Here is a 16,780-nt window from a genome sequence, read left to right on the forward strand (position 1 = left end):
ATGTTAGAGGTTGGAAGGGACCTCCAGAGAAGAGAGATCTTACAGTGGCCTTCCAGTACCTGAAGGGGGCTACAGAAAAGCTGGGGAGGTGTACAAGCACCTGTGATGACAGGAGGAAGGGGAATGGTTTGAAACTAGAGCAGGGTAGATTTAGATTGGACATTAGGAAGAAGCTCTTTACTATGGGGGTGGTGGAAGACTAGAACAGGTTGCCCAGGGAGGTAGTGGATTCCCCCTTGTTGGACACACTTTGGACCATGGTTTAGTGGGCATGGTGGTGTTGAACTGCTGGTTGAACTTGATGGTCTCAGGAGGCCTTTTCCAACCTTAGTGATTCTGTGATTGAATTGAGATTCCTGGTTACAGAACCCAAAGACCTGGAGAGCAGCTTGGGTAAGTCAATGTGTCCATGTGTCACAGAATGTAAGAGGTTGGAAGGGACCTCCAGAGATCATCCAGTCCAACCCCCCTGCCAAAGCAGGATCACCCAGGGCAGGTCACACAGGAGTGCATCCAGGTGGGTCTTGAAAGTCTCCAGAGAAGGAGACTCCACAACTTCTGTGGGCAGCCTGCTCCAGGGCTCTGCCACCCTCATTCTGAAGAAGTTTCTCCTCATTTTGAGGTGAAACCTTCCAGTTTGTATCCATGATTAGCATTGCTGGCCCACCAAACACCAGCACTGAGCTCCAGCTGCTGCAGAAAATTGTCCTTCTGTCTTCCTAGCCAGTTGCTGTGCCTGCTGAAGAGACCCCAGGGGCTTTGTGGAGCTGTGAGGAACACACCTGATTTTTGTGTCATCTCTTCTCTAAAGAGGGTTCACAAATCTGCCGATGTTACTAGCAAAGCCATCCTGGTTATCTACATGAAATCACAGAATGGTTTGGGTTGGAAGGGACCTTAAAGATCATCCAGTTCCAACCCCCCTGCCGTGGGCAGGGACACCTCACACTACAGCAGGTTGCTCAAGGCCTGCATGTAGTGGGGGATTTCTGGTTTCTTTTTGTCTCCTAGTTTCATGTGCTGCCAACAGGTTTTTGCACCAGAAGCTCACACTCAGGGCAAGAGGCAATGGGCACAAACCTGGATGGAGGAAGTTCCATCTAAACATGAGGAGGAAATTCTTCCTGTAGAGGGTGGTGGAGCACTGGAGCAGGCTGCCCAGAGAGGTGGAGGAGCCATTCAAAGGCTGCCTGGCTGCCATCCTGCTCTGGGTCATCCTGCTCTGGCAGGGGGTTGGACTCTATCTCAGTAGGTCCCTTCCAACCCCTAACATTCTTGTGGTCCTATGATTCAGTTTCTTGGTGCTGAGGAGGGCTTTGCCATAGCTGAGGTCCTCTGGGTATGTGTGGTGTCAGGTCTTCCTTGCATACAATTATCTCCTGTCATCCTCTCTGCCATGAAGCTGTTTTCCACACCTCCAGCAGATGACCTGTGGAGGCCATCCACATCTGTGGCTGTTTGCACTGAATGGCTTCTGCCTTCCTCGGGGCTGTGTTTGTCTCCTCCTTCAGCACAGCCTTAGACCTTAACCCACTTAGAGTGCTCTCCTTTAATGCCTTGCAAGAAGCCTCCAGTGCATTGCCTAAACCACCAGAGAGACTGCTTCTCTTTTGTCACTCTATCTCTGATCACATCTTCATTTGCTGTTTTCATGTGTGGCTGATTAACACTTGCTCTTGAGGGAGCTTAGTGCCATAGAGGGACCCACCACGTGCTGGCCACCAGTCCATGGTGTTGGGAGTTGATGCTCCTCAGCCCAGCTGGGGGGGAATGGTTTCAATGAGTGTTTTGAAGCTGGGCCAGAGAGTGAATCAAACACAACTGACCATGAGTCACTTTGGAGAATGGCCTTGTGGAAGGCTCAGAGGGTGACGTCCCTGCTGCAGACAGCTCTGCATGCTCAGGCAGCAGATGCACCTTTGGCTTCAAGGGGCCTCCTGGGGGCTTTTCCTGGGCTGTGGAGCTGGAGCTGCCACCTCCCTTGGGTGTGGGGAGCAGCGTTTCTCAGCGTGCTGGGTGTGAATGAACCCAGGTGTCTGTCATGTAAATGCTGTGCTGCAGGAGTTGGATGTCAAATAAAGGAGCTGCTCTCTCTGCCCCAGAGCTCTGCTGGGTGATTGTCCAGGAGGAGCCTCGGTGCCAAGGAGGAGGAGGGCAAACTCTGGGTGGGTTTGGTGTGGGGATAGCAGCAGGCTTGGGACCAGCTTGGCCACTTTTTCCTGAGCAATGCTGGCATTGCTTTCTTCAGCCTGTGTTTGCAGCAGGGCTTGGGCAGCACAGCCTCACGTTGTGCCTCTTGGCTTGGTTGCTTCTTATCCACCTTCCCTGGTCTCCAGAGCTGCAAGGCCTCCCTGGGTGCTTGTCCTTGCAGCCTGGGGAGGGGTCCCACAGTACACAAGAGGCACTGCAGTTTATGCAGAGGTGGAGACTGCCCATGCTTCCTGGAGTGGCAGGTACACCCAAGGAGGTGAGACACAGCACCTCATCTGCTCCAGCTGGACCACGATGCCTTACCCCACTGCATCTCACAGCATCATAGAATGCACCAGGTTGGAAAGGACCCTAGAAGGTCATCTTGTCCAACCTCCCTTGCAGTAAGCAGGGACATCCCCAAATAGATTGGATTACTCAGGGCCCCATCAAGTTTGACCTTGAATGTCTCCAGGGATGGGGACTCCACACCCATCTGGGCAACCTGTTCCAGTATTTCACCACCTTCATTGTGCAGAACTTCCTCCTGATGGCCAACCTAAACCTCCCCTGCTCCAGTTTCAAACCATTGCCCCTCGTCCTATCCCTACAGGTCCTTCTAAACAGCCCCTCCTCAGCTTTCCTGTAGGTCCCCTTCAGATACTGGAATGCAGCTCTAAGGTCCCCCTGGAGCCTTCTGCTCTCCAGGCTGAGCAATCCCAACTCTCCCAGCCTGCCTGTGTAGGAGAGGAGCTCCAGCCCTCAGATCATCTTCACAGTCTCCTCTGCACAGCTCTGATCCCAGCCACCCAGGGACAAATGTGGGGAGTGTTTTGCTTTTGTGACCAAGGGCTAATTCCCTTCTCCTTGCCCCTTCTGTCCCTGCTGCAGGTGAACCCCACGCCGCAGGGCACGCGCGCGCTGCTGAAGATGATGTACTGCCCGCACTGCCGAGGCCTGCTCTCCGTGAAGCCCTGCTACAACTACTGCTTCAACGTCATGAGAGGCTGCTTGGCCAACCAGGGGGACTTGGATGCTGAGTGGAATATCTTTATGGGTAAGGCAATATGAGTTCAGGCTGCCTGTGAGTGGTTCTTGATGCCGTCCCCGTCGCCCGAATGGCTGCCGTGAGCAGCCCTGCTGATCTGTGGCAGGTTCTTTAGGTGTCTGGGGGTATCTTTTCCTCCCACACCTTTGTGTGCAGCACACCTTGGTGCTCTTCACCTGAGATTCTAAATAAATCATAGAATGGCTTAAGTAGGAAGGGACCTTAGAGGTCATAGAATCACAGAATTGTCAGGGTTGGAAGGGATCATTCCAGTTCCAACCCCACTGCCATGGGCAGGGACACCTCACACTACAGCAGATTGCTCACAGCCACATCCAGTCCAGCTTTAAAAATCTCCAGGGCCAGGCTGGATGGGGCTCTGAGATCATCTACTCCAACCCCACTGCCCTGGACAGGGTCACCTCTCAAATAGATTTGGCTGCTCAAGACCTCATCCATCCTGGCCTTGAACACCTCCAGGGATGGGGCATCCACAACCACTCCAGGCAACTTATTCCAGAGTCTTACCACCTTCCTACTGAGGAACCTCTTCCTAAGATCCAGGCTAACTCTGGTCTCCCTCAGCTCAAAACCATTGCCCCTTGTCCTGTCTCTAGACACCCTTATCAAAAGTCACAGTATCACAGAATTGCCAGGGTTGGAAGGGACATCAAGGATCAGCCAGTTCCAACCCCCCTGCCATGGAGGGATGAGGCTTCTACCACCTCCCTGGGCAACCTGTTCCAGTGTCTCACCACCCTCATAGGGAACAACTTCTTCCTAACATCCAATCTGAATGTCCCCTCCTGTAGCTTGGATCCATTCCCTCTAGTTCTATCACTACCCAACAGCCTATAAGTCCCTCTCCAGCTTTCCTATACCCCCCTTCAGGTATTGAAAAGCAGATATAAGGTATCCCCAAGAGTCTGCTCCAGGCTGAACAACTCCAGCTTCCTCAGAGGCGCTGCACCCCTTGGATCATCCTTGTAGTCCTCCTCTGGGCTCACTCCAACAGTTTCACATCCTCCTTATGCTGGGGACACCAGAACTGGATGCAGTGTTGGAGGTGGGGTCTCACCAGAGCAGAGTGAGACTTCTGTTGTGTCAGTGACTTGCTGCAACAAGCTTTAGGAGGCTGGAGCTGCCATGTGTGTGTAGGCTTGGAGTGTCCCTTCCTGCTGAACCCAGCATATGTGCAAACCATTCTTTCCATGCTGCTCCTTCTACATCACCGTCACCATACAGCTATCCTTCCACAGCCAGTTTTCCTTCTCAGCAGCCTGGGAGTCTTCAGGGAAAGCTGTGGGTCTGTATTTTGCATTTAAGAAGTGGAATGGGATGTGTGTCTGAATCTGTCTTTAAACAGCTCATTTGGCACTTGGCCACCACCCTTTGGAAATGTTGCGCAGCCTTAACGTGCCACTGGGCGAGTTCTTCTGCCATCTTCTTCCTCCTCTTTCCTGCCTTCTGTAGGGCCACATCTCAAATATTGGGGTCAGTTTGGGGCCCCTCAATCTAAGAAGGACGTTGAGGTGCTGGAGTGTGACCAGAGAAGGGCAGCAAAGCTGGGAAAGGGTGTGGAGAACAGGGCTGGGGAGGAGCAGTTGAGGGAGCTGGGGGTGTTTAGTATGGAGAAGAGGAGGCTGAGGGGAGACCTCATGGCTCTCTACAGCTCCCCAAAAGGAGGTTAAAATTAGGTAGGGGTTGGTCTCTTCTCCCTAGTATAGGTGATAGAATGAGAGGAAATGGCCTCAAGTTGAACCAGGAGAGGATTGGGTTGTATATTAGGAAAAAGAGTGGGATGAGGGGTTGGCAGAGGCTGCCCAGGGAGGTGGTGGAGTCCCCATCCCCGAGGTGTTCAAGAGGGGTTTAGTGTGGAGAAGAGGAGGCTGAGGGGAGACCTCATTGCTGTCTACAGCTCCCTGAGAGGAGGCTGCAGTAAGGTGGGAGTTGGGCTCTTCTCCCTGGTGTCAGGAGATAGGATGAAAGACAATGGCCTCAAATTGCACCAGGGGAGGCTTAGGTTGGATATCAGCAAAAATGCCTTTCCTGAAAGGGTGGCTAGACATGGGCACAGGCTGCCCAGGGAGGTGGTGGAGTCCCCATCCCTGAGGTGTTCAAGAAATGTGTGGCCACGGCACTTTGGGACACAGTTTTGTGGCCATGGCGTTGGGTTGACAGTTGGACTTGATGATATTAGAGGTTTTTCCCAACTGAACCAAATCTGTGAATCTCTTCTATAAACATCATTACCTGATACATGAAATTTAGGCTGAGATGTGAAGTTCTGCCCTGGGTCAAAGCTCTGCAGAGTTTGCAGTAGATAATGTGAAGAGTTTTCCTTTGCACTCCTTTTCCAGGAGCTTTGATTTGTCTGTGAACCAGCATCCATGGTGAGCAGTGGCTTCACTCCACATAGTATGTCACAAAGTGCACTCAGGGGAGACCTTACTGCTCTCTACAACTCCCTGAAGGGAGGTTGTAGCCAGGTGGGGGTTGGTCTCTTCTCCCAGGCAATCAGCACCAGAACAAGAGGACACAGTCTCAAGCTGTGCCAGAGGAGGTTTAGGCTGGAGGTGAGGAGAAAGTTCTTCACTGAGAGAGTTGTTAGCCGTTGGAATGTACTGCCCAGGGAGGTGGTGGAGTCCCCATCCCTGGAGGTGTTCCAAAAAGGCTTGGATGTGGCACTTGGAGCCATGGTTTAGTTGTCAGGAGGTGCTAGGTATTAGGTAATAGGTTGGACTTGATGGTGTCTGAGGTCTTTCCCAACCTGGTGTATTCTGTGTGGCGCATCTGCCACCGCTGACAAGGCTGTGGTGCTCTTCCCATCCCACTCATGAAGGGAAATGAAAAAAAAAAAAAGAGAAGACCATTAGAAAGAAGATTCACTTCAAGAAACAAAAAGAAAATCAGGAGGGGGGGGGGAAATTGCTGCTTAATTGTCACGTCAGGCTGGGCTGAAATCTTTGAACTTGTGTTCCCCCTGCTTTGTCTGCTGCCTTTTCACTTTGCTGCCCATGCCAACTAGATGTGTGCAGGGTTATGATTTTCAGAAGGCTTTTTTAATTGTTTTGAGTTGTTGGTTTTTCCCCCCACCCCCCCTCCTTTTTGGCCTGTGCATTCCATAAAGGGAGTTAAATGTGACGCTGCATTCTGTTTCCAAGTCAGTTCTCTGCGAGGCTGACACCACCCTCCACCCCCACCCCCAACACGCCCCCAGCCTCCTTCCTCTCAGCCATCTTTCTCATGAGAATATTAAGTATTTCAGCTACAATTGTTGCTGAAATAGCTCAAAGCCAGGAGACTTGCAAACATCTAGTCCAAGTAAGAAAAGAGGAATCCCATGAAAGGGAAGGGCATAATGCCAGAAAACAGACAAAAGCACAAGCAGCTAATTGCTGTAGGTGGTATGCAGCTAAAAACCAACCTCGGGGCGAGGGGGGGAAGCCAGCCAGCCCTTGTCTCACCAGGCTGAGCAGGGGCTGGCTGCAGACAATAATTAAGATTATTAAGCAAGGCAAAAAAACCCAAAAACAACCACCCTAAAATAAAAATAGATGCAGTTCCAGGTTGGAAGCAAAGCTTTCCCCTTGCAGTGCTTCCTCCCCCAGGGGGCTTCTTGCCCATTACTTGCTTCGTCACTTCAGCGTGGCGTTAAGCTTCGGTACATCGGTTCTTGTGCCCTGGGTTGGTTCTTGCAGTGGAGTGTGGAGGCTGAAGTTTAATGAGTTTGTGAGTTTAATAATTGAGCAGGTGCTGGCTGTGTTCTGGATTTTGGGTTCTATCTCCATTTGCCACTTGAGGCAAAGTCAGCTAAGTAGATTTGGTACTTGGGGCAGGGCATGTGTCATCAATAGCCTCTGTGTGTGTGTGTGTGTGTGTGTGTGTGTGTGTGTGTGTGGCTAGAGGTTCAAATATGTAAGTAAAAAAGTAAAAAAGAAATGCCCAAATCACTCCACAACAGCAGCAAAATCCCACCTGCACGTGTGCCTGATGCTCTCTTGCATCAAGGGTTTAAGTACTGAGTTCTGACACTGAGTGATTATTACCTGTCAGCAGCAGAGTTTGGACCAAGTGAGAGTTAAAGTGGAGAATGCTGCACGGGTGTATGAAGTTGGGGGGGGTGTGTGTATAAAGTATTCATGCCCATGTGTGGTGGGGCTATATGGAAGTCACTTAGGTAAAGCTTTTCCCAGCTGGGGTGTCAAATTTGTAAGGTGGGTTTTTTCCCTTTTGAGACAAGGAGATTTATACTTTCTTTGCTTCTGCATTGAAAGTTGCAGTGGCTTCAATAATGGCTGACTTGGGCTCTTTCCTCCCATTTAACCACCTTACCTTTTTACTTTGACCACTTTGAATTTTCTTTATGTCTTGATTTAACTCCTCTTTTGCCCTCACACCAATTAGAGGGGGCTACACTTTGTTTCAAACAAGCTGCTGAGGGAAGGGGGGAGGAAAGCTGGAGCTTTCCTGAATGAACACTGTTAATCTCCACTGCCTTTTCATGTTTTGTTTTGGGGTGGGTTTTTTTTTACCCCTTCTTATTTTTTTTAACTCCCACAAAGGTTTTACTCTGCTCAAAGATGTAAAATTCAGGGCTCTATATACATATCTAGAGCAAAGGATTTTTTTCCCCCCTCCCCTCCCTTCCCCTTTAAGAAAAATGAAATGCATTGAGGGAAAAAAAATGGTTGCTAATGAATGGTCAAGGTCTTCCCCCTCCTCCCCTCCCCCTTTTAAAGCAGATCTTGGGGTTAAGACTGCAAACTGCCTTTTGTTCTTCAAGTCAGACAGTGAGGCTGAAGATGTGGGTTTCTGATTATTGGTGGCACAATGCAGAAGAATCGCTTTCCTTCATGAGAGCGAGGTGCTTTGTCGCCAAGGATTGTCTCAATGCCACTAGCAAGGACAAATGTATGCAGGAGGAAAAGGGTCTTTAAGGGATGGCACTATATGGTGTGGATCGGGGAGTTCTCCCCCCCTCCCTCCCCCCCATCCCAAATCCACTTCTTTCTCCTCATCCCAGGGAGGAGAGACAGTCTTTTGTCATGCTGTTTGCAAGAATAGATGGCCAGGGTGCATTTTTCACTCTGCCAGACTTGTGTTGTTGTTGTTTGTTGTTGTTTGGGAAGGAGATCTGAGCCACCTCAGCGTGGCTTGTAAATAGCAATTATTTTGCAGCAGAGCTGGAGCGCAGTAATGGATGTTTGTCATCAGCTCCCCTCTGCCAGGGATGGAAAATCTTTTTTTGGGAGCTAAGTTGCACCTCAGCTTGGTTTCTGGTGTTAGTGCAGCCTGCCTCCCCCCTTGAACCCTAGCCAACCCTTAGGAATGTCAAACGTGGCTGCTGGAGGGAATCACTGCTTGCCACCGCTGCTGCTTGGCACACCAGCCAGCTCCTGCTGGGAGGTAGAAGCTTGCAGGTTGCCCCCCAGAATCAGAACTGTGGGTGAGGTGGAGTCCTCCCAATCCTCTCACCCCTTTCCCCCCACTCACTTCATAATGAATCATAGAATCACAGAATGGCTTGGGTTGGAAAGGACCTTGGAGATCATTGGAATGGGCTGCCTAGGGAGGTGATGGAGTCATCATCCCTGGAGGTGTTCAAGAGGGGATTGGAAGTGGCACTTGGTGCCATGGTTTAGTCATGAGGTCTGTGGTGCCAGGTTGGACTTGATGATCTTTGAGGTCTCTTCCAACCTTGGTGATACTGTGATCATCCAGTTCCAACCCTGCTGCCGTGGGCAGGGACACCTCCCACCAACCTGGCCTTGAACACCTCCAGGGAGGGGACATCCACAGCCTCCCTGAGCAACCTGTTCCAGTGTCTCACCAACCTCACTCTAAAGAATTTCTTCCTCATCTCCAGCCTCAAATCTCCCCTCTCCCAGCTCAGCTCCCTTGCCCTCGGTCCTGCCGCTGCAAGCCCTCGTCAGAAGTCCTTGTAAAAATGAGAACTCGCCTTCATTTATTGCTCCTATCGGTATCAAGCCCTGCTGCTGAAGAGCTCCAGCTGCATATCTGCTCCAAGGGGCAATTATTACTTCCCTTATCTTTTTTTGCTGGGCAGCTCTGGCAGCTCTGCTGGAGGCCGCGCTGCATTTTCTCGGCGGGGCAGTCAAAAGCAGGGGCCGCATTCCTGGGCTGTGATACAGGGAACGCCATGGCACCCCCGCTAACAAAGGGCCCAATTCGCTCTACATTCCCATGGTCTTGTGGATGGCCTGCGAGGCTCCCAAGTTTACAAAGACGCCAAACAGCCAGAAGAATCGGGGGTTTATGTTTCCTTTTCAGTCCTTCACAAACACTGTATTGATCTGCGGCCTTCCCCTGGCCGCTCGCAGAGCGAAGGACTTGCAGAGTGGACGGGGATTTTACTCCTCGTGAACGGGGAAAAACAGCAACCACCACCAAAGCAACCAACCCACCCACCCCCTCTGCATTTGCTGTGGTTTATTATCTGTCTCTTCCTAATATTATTTTGGGGTTTGGGGGGGGGGTTGGGATGGGGGGGAGTGTGAGAAGGGGTTTGTGAGCTGTCTCTGCACCCTGGGTTTTCCCTTGGAAGCCAAGCGGCTTCCTGCAAGCGGCGCTGGGGATGTTCTTTATGCTCCTGAACCTTCCCCCCCCCCCCCCCAAATAAAAAAAAGCTTTGACAATGATGAACATGTTTAAGTTGTGCTCCACTTGTTTACAAAAGTCTCCATTTGGTAGCACATCAAAAGCATTTTTCCTCCCCCTCTGGCACAATGGTATATTCATGCTCGCAGTCATTACTCAGAGATTTGAAGCATCACTTTATTGGAGCCCACCACAATACAGTCTAAGACTCTTTGTTTCATTTGTTATTACCTTCTTTCTTTTTTTCCCTTCTCTCTCTCATTTTTACTTTTTTTTTTTTTGGACCTGTTTGGAGTCCCTGATGGCTAAATTCCAGCCATGCCCTGCACCACTTCCATCCCTGCTGCTGCAGGCTGTGGGGCTCCAGCTCCTGCCGGGGTTCGGTCCCTCAGCGTCGGCACCTTTGGCTGAGCTGCAGGAGTCCTGGCTGAGGTGGTTTTTAGGATGGGTTGATTGGCTGGGAGACCTTTAAGTTACACTCAGAAAGTCTTCCAGCTATTGAGTTGTCTTTAAAAAGCAGATTTACAGGCTAGGAAGGCATCTGCAGTTCATGTGGGGGTTTTGGTGTTGGATGCTGATCATCTTCTTCTCTTCTTCTCCTTCATCTTCTTCTTCTTCTTCTTCTTCTTCTTCTTCTTCTTATTATTATTATTATTATTATTATTATTATTATTATTATTATTATTATTATTATTATTATTTTAGTATTACTTTTGACAGGGTGGATGGGGCCTTGGTAGTGCACAAGACCCTTAATGGCAAGGTCATGAGTTCAAGCCTGCAGTGGGCAATAGTGTCCTCCCTACTCTAGTCATGAGGTCTGTGGTGACAGGTTGGACTCGATCTTTGAGGTCTCTTCCAACCTTAGTGATACTGATACTGATATTACCACTATTACTGTTGTTATACTTCATTATATTCACAATACTAATACTACTACTATTACTATTACTACCATTACTGTTGTTATACTTCATTATTATCTTGATATTCACAATACTACTACTACTACTATTGCTATTACTACTATTACTGTTGTTATGCTTCATTATTACCATTATATTCACAATACTACTACTATTACTATTACTACTATTACTGTTGTTAGCTTCATTATTACCATTATATTCACAATACTACTACTATTACTACTATTACTGTTGTTATACTTCATTATTACCATTATATTCACAATACTACTACTACTATTACTATTACTACTATTACTGTTGTTATGCTTCATTATTATCATTATATTCACAGTACTACTACTATTACTATTACTATTACTACTATTACTGTTGTTATGCTTCATTATTACCATTATACTCACAATACTACTACTACTATTACTATTACTACTATTACTGTTGTTATGCTTCATTATTACCATTATACTCACAATACTACTACTACTATTACTATTACTACTATTACTGTTGTTATGCTTCATTATTACCATTATACTCACAATACTACTACTATTACTATTACTACTATTACTGTTGTTAGCTTCATTATTACCATTATATTCACAATACTACTATTACTATTACTACTGTTACTGTTGTTATACTTCATTATTACCATTATATTCACAATACTACTACTACTATTACTATTACTACTATTACTGTTGTTATGCTTCATTATTACCATTATATTCACAATACTACTACTACTATTACTATTACTACTGTTACTCTTGTTATACTTCATTACTACCATTATACTCACAATACTACTGCTGCTATTGTTACTCTCACTACTATTATTATTATCATACTTCATTATTATCATTATATTCACAGTATTACTACTGCTGTGATTGCTGTTACTACTGTTACTATTGTTATCCTTCATTATTATTATCATTCTATTCACAAATCATACAATGGGCTGGGCTGGAAGGGGCCTCCAAAGCTCATCCAGTCCAACCCCCTCTGCAGTCAGCAGGGGCATCCTCAACTAGGTCAGGTTGCCCAGAGCCCTGTCCAGTCTCAGCTTCAGTGTCTCCAGGGAAGGGGCCTCTACCACCTCCCTTGGCAACCTGTTCTTAGTCGTGTATTTACCACCAGTTTGTGGGGGTTTGAGTGTAGGTCAACATGGCTCAGGCCCTAAGGCAGAGCTATAGCTAAATGGTTCAGTATGTGGAATATCTTCATAGGGCTTTAAGAGGTAGCTGGAGCCCACAGAATCATAGTGGGGGTTGGAAGGGACCTCTGGACATCATCCACTCCAATCCCCCTGCCAGAGCAGAGTCACCCAGGGCAGATCATGCAGGAATGCATCCAGGTGGGGCTTGAAAGTCTCCAAAGATGGAGACTCCCCAACCTGTCTGGGCAGCCTGCTCCAGGGCTCCAGCACCCTCACAACAAGGTTTTTCCTCATGTTGTGGTAGATGTTGCTTTGTTCCAGTTGTATCCATCACCCCTTGTCCTGTCACAGGGCACCACTGAAAGGAACCTGGCCTCCTCTTCACACCCACCCCTCAGATATTTAGAAACATTAATAGGATTCCCCCCTCAGGCTGCTCTTCCCCAGACTAAACAGCTCCAGGTCTCTCTGCCTTTCTTTATCAGACAGATGTTCCAATTCCTTCATCATCCTCTTAGCCTCCATTGCACGTTTTCCAGTAGGATAGGATAGGATAGGATAGGATAGGATAGGATAGGATAGGATAGGATGGGATGGAATGGGATAGGATAGGATAGGATAGGATAGGATAGGATAGGATAGGATAGGATAGGATGGGATGGGATGGAATGGGATAGGATAGGATAGGATAGGATAGGATAGGATAGGATAGGATAGGATAGGATAGGATAGGATAGGATAGAATAATAGAATAGAATAAACCAGGCTGGAAGAGACCTTCAAGATCATCACATCCAACCTATCACCCAACACCATCTAATCAACTAAACCATGGCACCAAGCACCCTGTCAAGTCTCCTCCTAAACGCCTCCAGTGATGGTGACTCCACCACCTCCCCAGGCAGCCCATTCCAATGGGCAATCACTCTCTCTGTGTAGAACTTCCTCCTAACCTCCAGTCTAAACCTCCCCTGGTGCAGCCTGAGACTGTGTCCTCTTGTTCTGGTGCTGGCTGCCTGATCTGGGGAGCCCAGCACTGGACACTAACTCCAGATGTGGCCTCACTAGGGCAGAGTAGGGGGGGAAGGAGAACTTGCCTTGACCTGCTGGCCACACTCTTCTTAATGCAGCACAGAGGTTTTCTGCTTGTTAGAAGTTAGGAGGAGGAGGGATGGCATGAGAAACACTTTTCAAGGGAAATTAATGGACTGACTGTGAAACACCCTTTTCTCCTTCATGGAAGGGAATAGGCCTAGCCTTGGGGAGCAAGGGTGGAGCTCCTCAGGAGAAGGGTTTCCTTGAGGCCAGAGGGGCTGTGGTCCTCATGTCTCACGTCATGCAGGCTAGGAAAAACTGAACAATTAAATGCAAGTGGAAAATGATGAGTTTATGGAAGAGCATCATGAAATGGGTTGGGTTGGAAGGGATCTTAAAGATCATCCAGTTCCACCCCTTCTGCCATGGGCAGGGACACCTTCCACTAGACCAGGTTGCTCAAGGCTCCTTCTAACCTGCCTTTGAACATTTCCAGGTTTGGAGCCTCAGCAACCTTTTCCAGTGCCTCACCACCCTCCTGGTGAATAATTTCTTCCTAATGTCTCATCTAAACTGAGTTTCTTCCAGCTTGAAGGCATTCCCCCATGTCCTGTCACTACAAGCCTTGGTAAAAAGTCCCACTTCTCCTCTCCTGAAGTGATGCAGGAGGGGTGACCAGCAAAGAGGGTGCTCCGGGATCGAGGGACCGCTGTGAAAACCAACATTCAATAAAGGTTGAGGCGAGTGCTTTGCACCAGGCCTGTACCTGGAGGCACCCTCTAAGAGGGGGGAACCAGAGGAGGGGCTTTATTGCAGTGCCAGCAATAATTGCCCAGAAGAAGCAGTGGATGTTGAGTAGCTGCTGTGTTTAAGGATGTATGTGATGAGGACGTGCGTGTTGGCACAGGAGGAGGTGACCCAGTCTCGGCTGAGCGACTTTTCCATCCCCTTGCCTAGAGATGTGCCAACCCTATCATCAGGGCAGGGCAATTGCCCTGGTCTCACACAGTCTCTCTCATGCAGACTGTCCATCTGATGCCAGAAGGTGCAGGCCCTTGGCCTCCCCAGGCACGGCAAAGCCTGTAGCTATCCATGAGGGAGAGATGGTAGAGATGAGGATCTTGGGCCCTTTCACCCTGCTACCTTGCATTCCAGATCAGGATGAGGAAGCTGGTGGCTTTGAAAGGCTGAGAGCCCCAGGGTAGTTTAGTCTGGAGAAGAGAAGACTGAGAGGGGATTTGATCCATGTTTATAAATATCTGAGGGGGGTTGTGAAGAAGAAAAGTCCAAGCTCTCTTCGGTGGTGCCCTCTGATAGGACACAGGACGACAGGCACAAAGTGGAACACAGCAAGTTCCACCTTAACATGAGGAAAAACATCTTTGCTGTGGGGGTGCTGGGTGCCTGGAGCAGGCTGCCCAGAGAGGTTGTGGAGTCTCCTTCTCTGGAGCCTTTCAGAACCTGCCTGGACACATTCCTGGGTGACCGGCTGTGGCAGGGAGGTTGGACTCGTTGATCTCTGGAGATCCCTTCCAACCCCTAACATTCTGTGATTGATTCTATGAAAGCAGTCTTGAAAAACAAATGACACAAGGCAGCCTGTACCAAAGGAGCATGGAGAGGAGGGTGTTAGTAATGCTTGTTCTGATGGGAGGAGGTGATTACAGGCTGCCTCTTGGCAGGCTGCAATGATTCGCCCTCGATTAACGTAGCTTTTGATGTACGTGACCCTGTGGCTTGGTGCTGGCAGTATTCAAGTGCCTGGCGAAGCTGTAGGCTCTGGGAACAGAGGCAAAATGTTGGCTGGTCAGAGGTGAAGTCATGGTGGTTAATGTCATAGAACAGCTTGGGTTGGGAGGGACCTTTCATTCGTAGATGCATTCATAGAATGGGTTGGGTTGGAAAGGACCTTAAAGATCATCCACTTCCTACCCCCCTGCCATGGGCAGGGACACCTCCCACCAGCCCAGGTTGCTCAAGGCCTCATCCAACCTGGCCTTGAGCACCTCCAGGGAGGGGGCAGCCAACACCTCCCTGGGCAGCCTGTTCCAGTGTCTCCCCACCCTCACTGGAAAGAATTTCTTCCTAATCTCCCGTCTCAATCTCCCCTCTTCCAGCTCAAAACCATTGCCCCTCATTCTGTCACTACAAGCCCTTGTAAGAAGTCCCTCCCCAGCTCTCCTGTAGTCCCCTTCAGGTACTGGAGTCCATGGGCTTGGGGTCATCCTTGTTACCTGTTCTCCTCGAAGCTTCTCCGCTAAAAGCCTTTGTTCCTTCCCCTCTTTGCGTTAGATTCGATGCTGCTGGTAGCGGAGAGGCTGGAGGGCCCCTTCAACATCGAGTCAGTCATGGACCCTATTGATGTGAAGATTTCAGATGCAATCATGAACATGCAGGAGAACAGCATGCAGGTGTCTCAGAAGGTAAAAGGGCCAAGAGGGCACTTGGGCTTTATCCAGTGTGTTTTATTTCCCTAGCCTTCTCAGGGCTTTTTCTTTAATGCTCTTTCAAGTGGATGTAAAACAGATACTCCTTTGGGCAGGGGCCGGCCTGGAGCCTGTTGAAAGGAGGTTCTTGTGACCTCCCATTTCATAACCCCCCTTTCCTTCCCTTGCTTAGGTGTTCCAGGGATGTGGCCAGCCAAAGACCCTTGCCCAGGGCCGCACCGCTCGCTCCGTCTCCGAAAGCAGTTTCACCGCTCGTTTCAGACCCTACCACCCAGAGGAGAGGCCAACCACAGCTGCAGGCACCAGCTTGGACCGACTGGTGAGTGCCATGGAGGTGCTTCACACCCCTGTACCACGGCATCTCATTTTCCACTTGTCACTTGCTGGCTCTCTTCATATTCTTTGGCTGCCTCGAGCTGTCCGAGGGCTGGAATCTGCCCGTGGCTCCGGACGTGAATTACCGCAACGCTTGTGTGTCAGAAGAATGCCTGCTTTAAAGGCTTGCCTGATGACTAATCTGTGCTTGAGGAGAGCTGTTTAATTTTGTATTAAAAGAAGTAAATCAACCATCAAAAACACAGCCTGAAGAGCTGGCCCTGTACACGTCTGTTGTGATAAAAAATACCTTTTTTAATGAGCATTTAGTATCCTGGATTATGTCCTCCGGGTTTCTTTTGTTTTGCTTTTGGTTGGTGGGTTGGGGGTTGGGGGGAGGGAAGGGGGTTTGGGGGGGGGTTATTTTATTTTATTTTAATTTTTTTTTAACTTTTAATAGGTTACTGATGTGAAAGAGAAGCTAAAACAAGCCAAAAAATTCTGGTCATCTCTCCCTGGCAACATTTGCAACGACGAAAAGATGTCTGTGGGCAGCGTCACCGAGAACGAGTGCTGGAACGGCAGCGCCAAGAGCAGGTTTGGCCATGCTGCTGCCCCTGCTCCACTCTTCCTCTTGCCCCTCTGCCTTGTCCTGGGTGAAGGGGCCATGCTGCTGCCCCTGCTTCACTCTTCCTCTTGCCCCACTGCCTTGTCCTGGGTGAAGGGGCCATGCTGCTGCCCCTGCTTCACTCTTCCTCTTGCCCCTCTGCCTTGTCCTGGGTGAAGGGGCCATGCTGCTGCCCCTGCTTCACTCTTCCTCTTGCCCCTCTGCCTTGTCCTGGGTGAAGGGGCCATGCTGCTGCCCCTGCTTCACTCTTCCTCTTGCCCCTCTGCCTTGTCCTGGGTGAAGGGTCTGGAGGACAGGGATGGGGAGGAGCAGAGGGAGCTGGGGTTGTTTAGCCCGGAGAAGAAGAGGCTGAGGGAGATCTCATTGCTCTCTATAGCTCCCAGAAAGGAGGTTGGAGCC

At 49.4% G+C, this 16,780-nt stretch overlaps 1 protein-coding gene across 1 annotated transcript in view; it reads left to right on the plus strand.

Annotated features, from left to right (window-relative positions):
* The window catches only part of GPC4 (glypican 4), a 125,253-nt gene that overhangs the window by 100,467 nt on the left and 8,006 nt on the right, over window positions 1-16,780 (plus strand). The window contains exons 4-7 of the mRNA XM_054169527.1: window positions 3,082-3,247; window positions 15,284-15,414; window positions 15,611-15,757; window positions 16,214-16,350. Coding sequence (XP_054025502.1) covers window positions 3,082-3,247; window positions 15,284-15,414; window positions 15,611-15,757; window positions 16,214-16,350 — 581 coding nt within the window. The remainder of the gene's footprint in view (window positions 1-3,081; window positions 3,248-15,283; window positions 15,415-15,610; window positions 15,758-16,213; window positions 16,351-16,780) is intronic.

This window comes from Dryobates pubescens, chromosome 18 (genome assembly GCF_014839835.1).
Source record: "Dryobates pubescens isolate bDryPub1 chromosome 18, bDryPub1.pri, whole genome shotgun sequence".
Lineage (NCBI taxonomy): Eukaryota > Metazoa > Chordata > Aves > Piciformes > Picidae > Dryobates > Dryobates pubescens.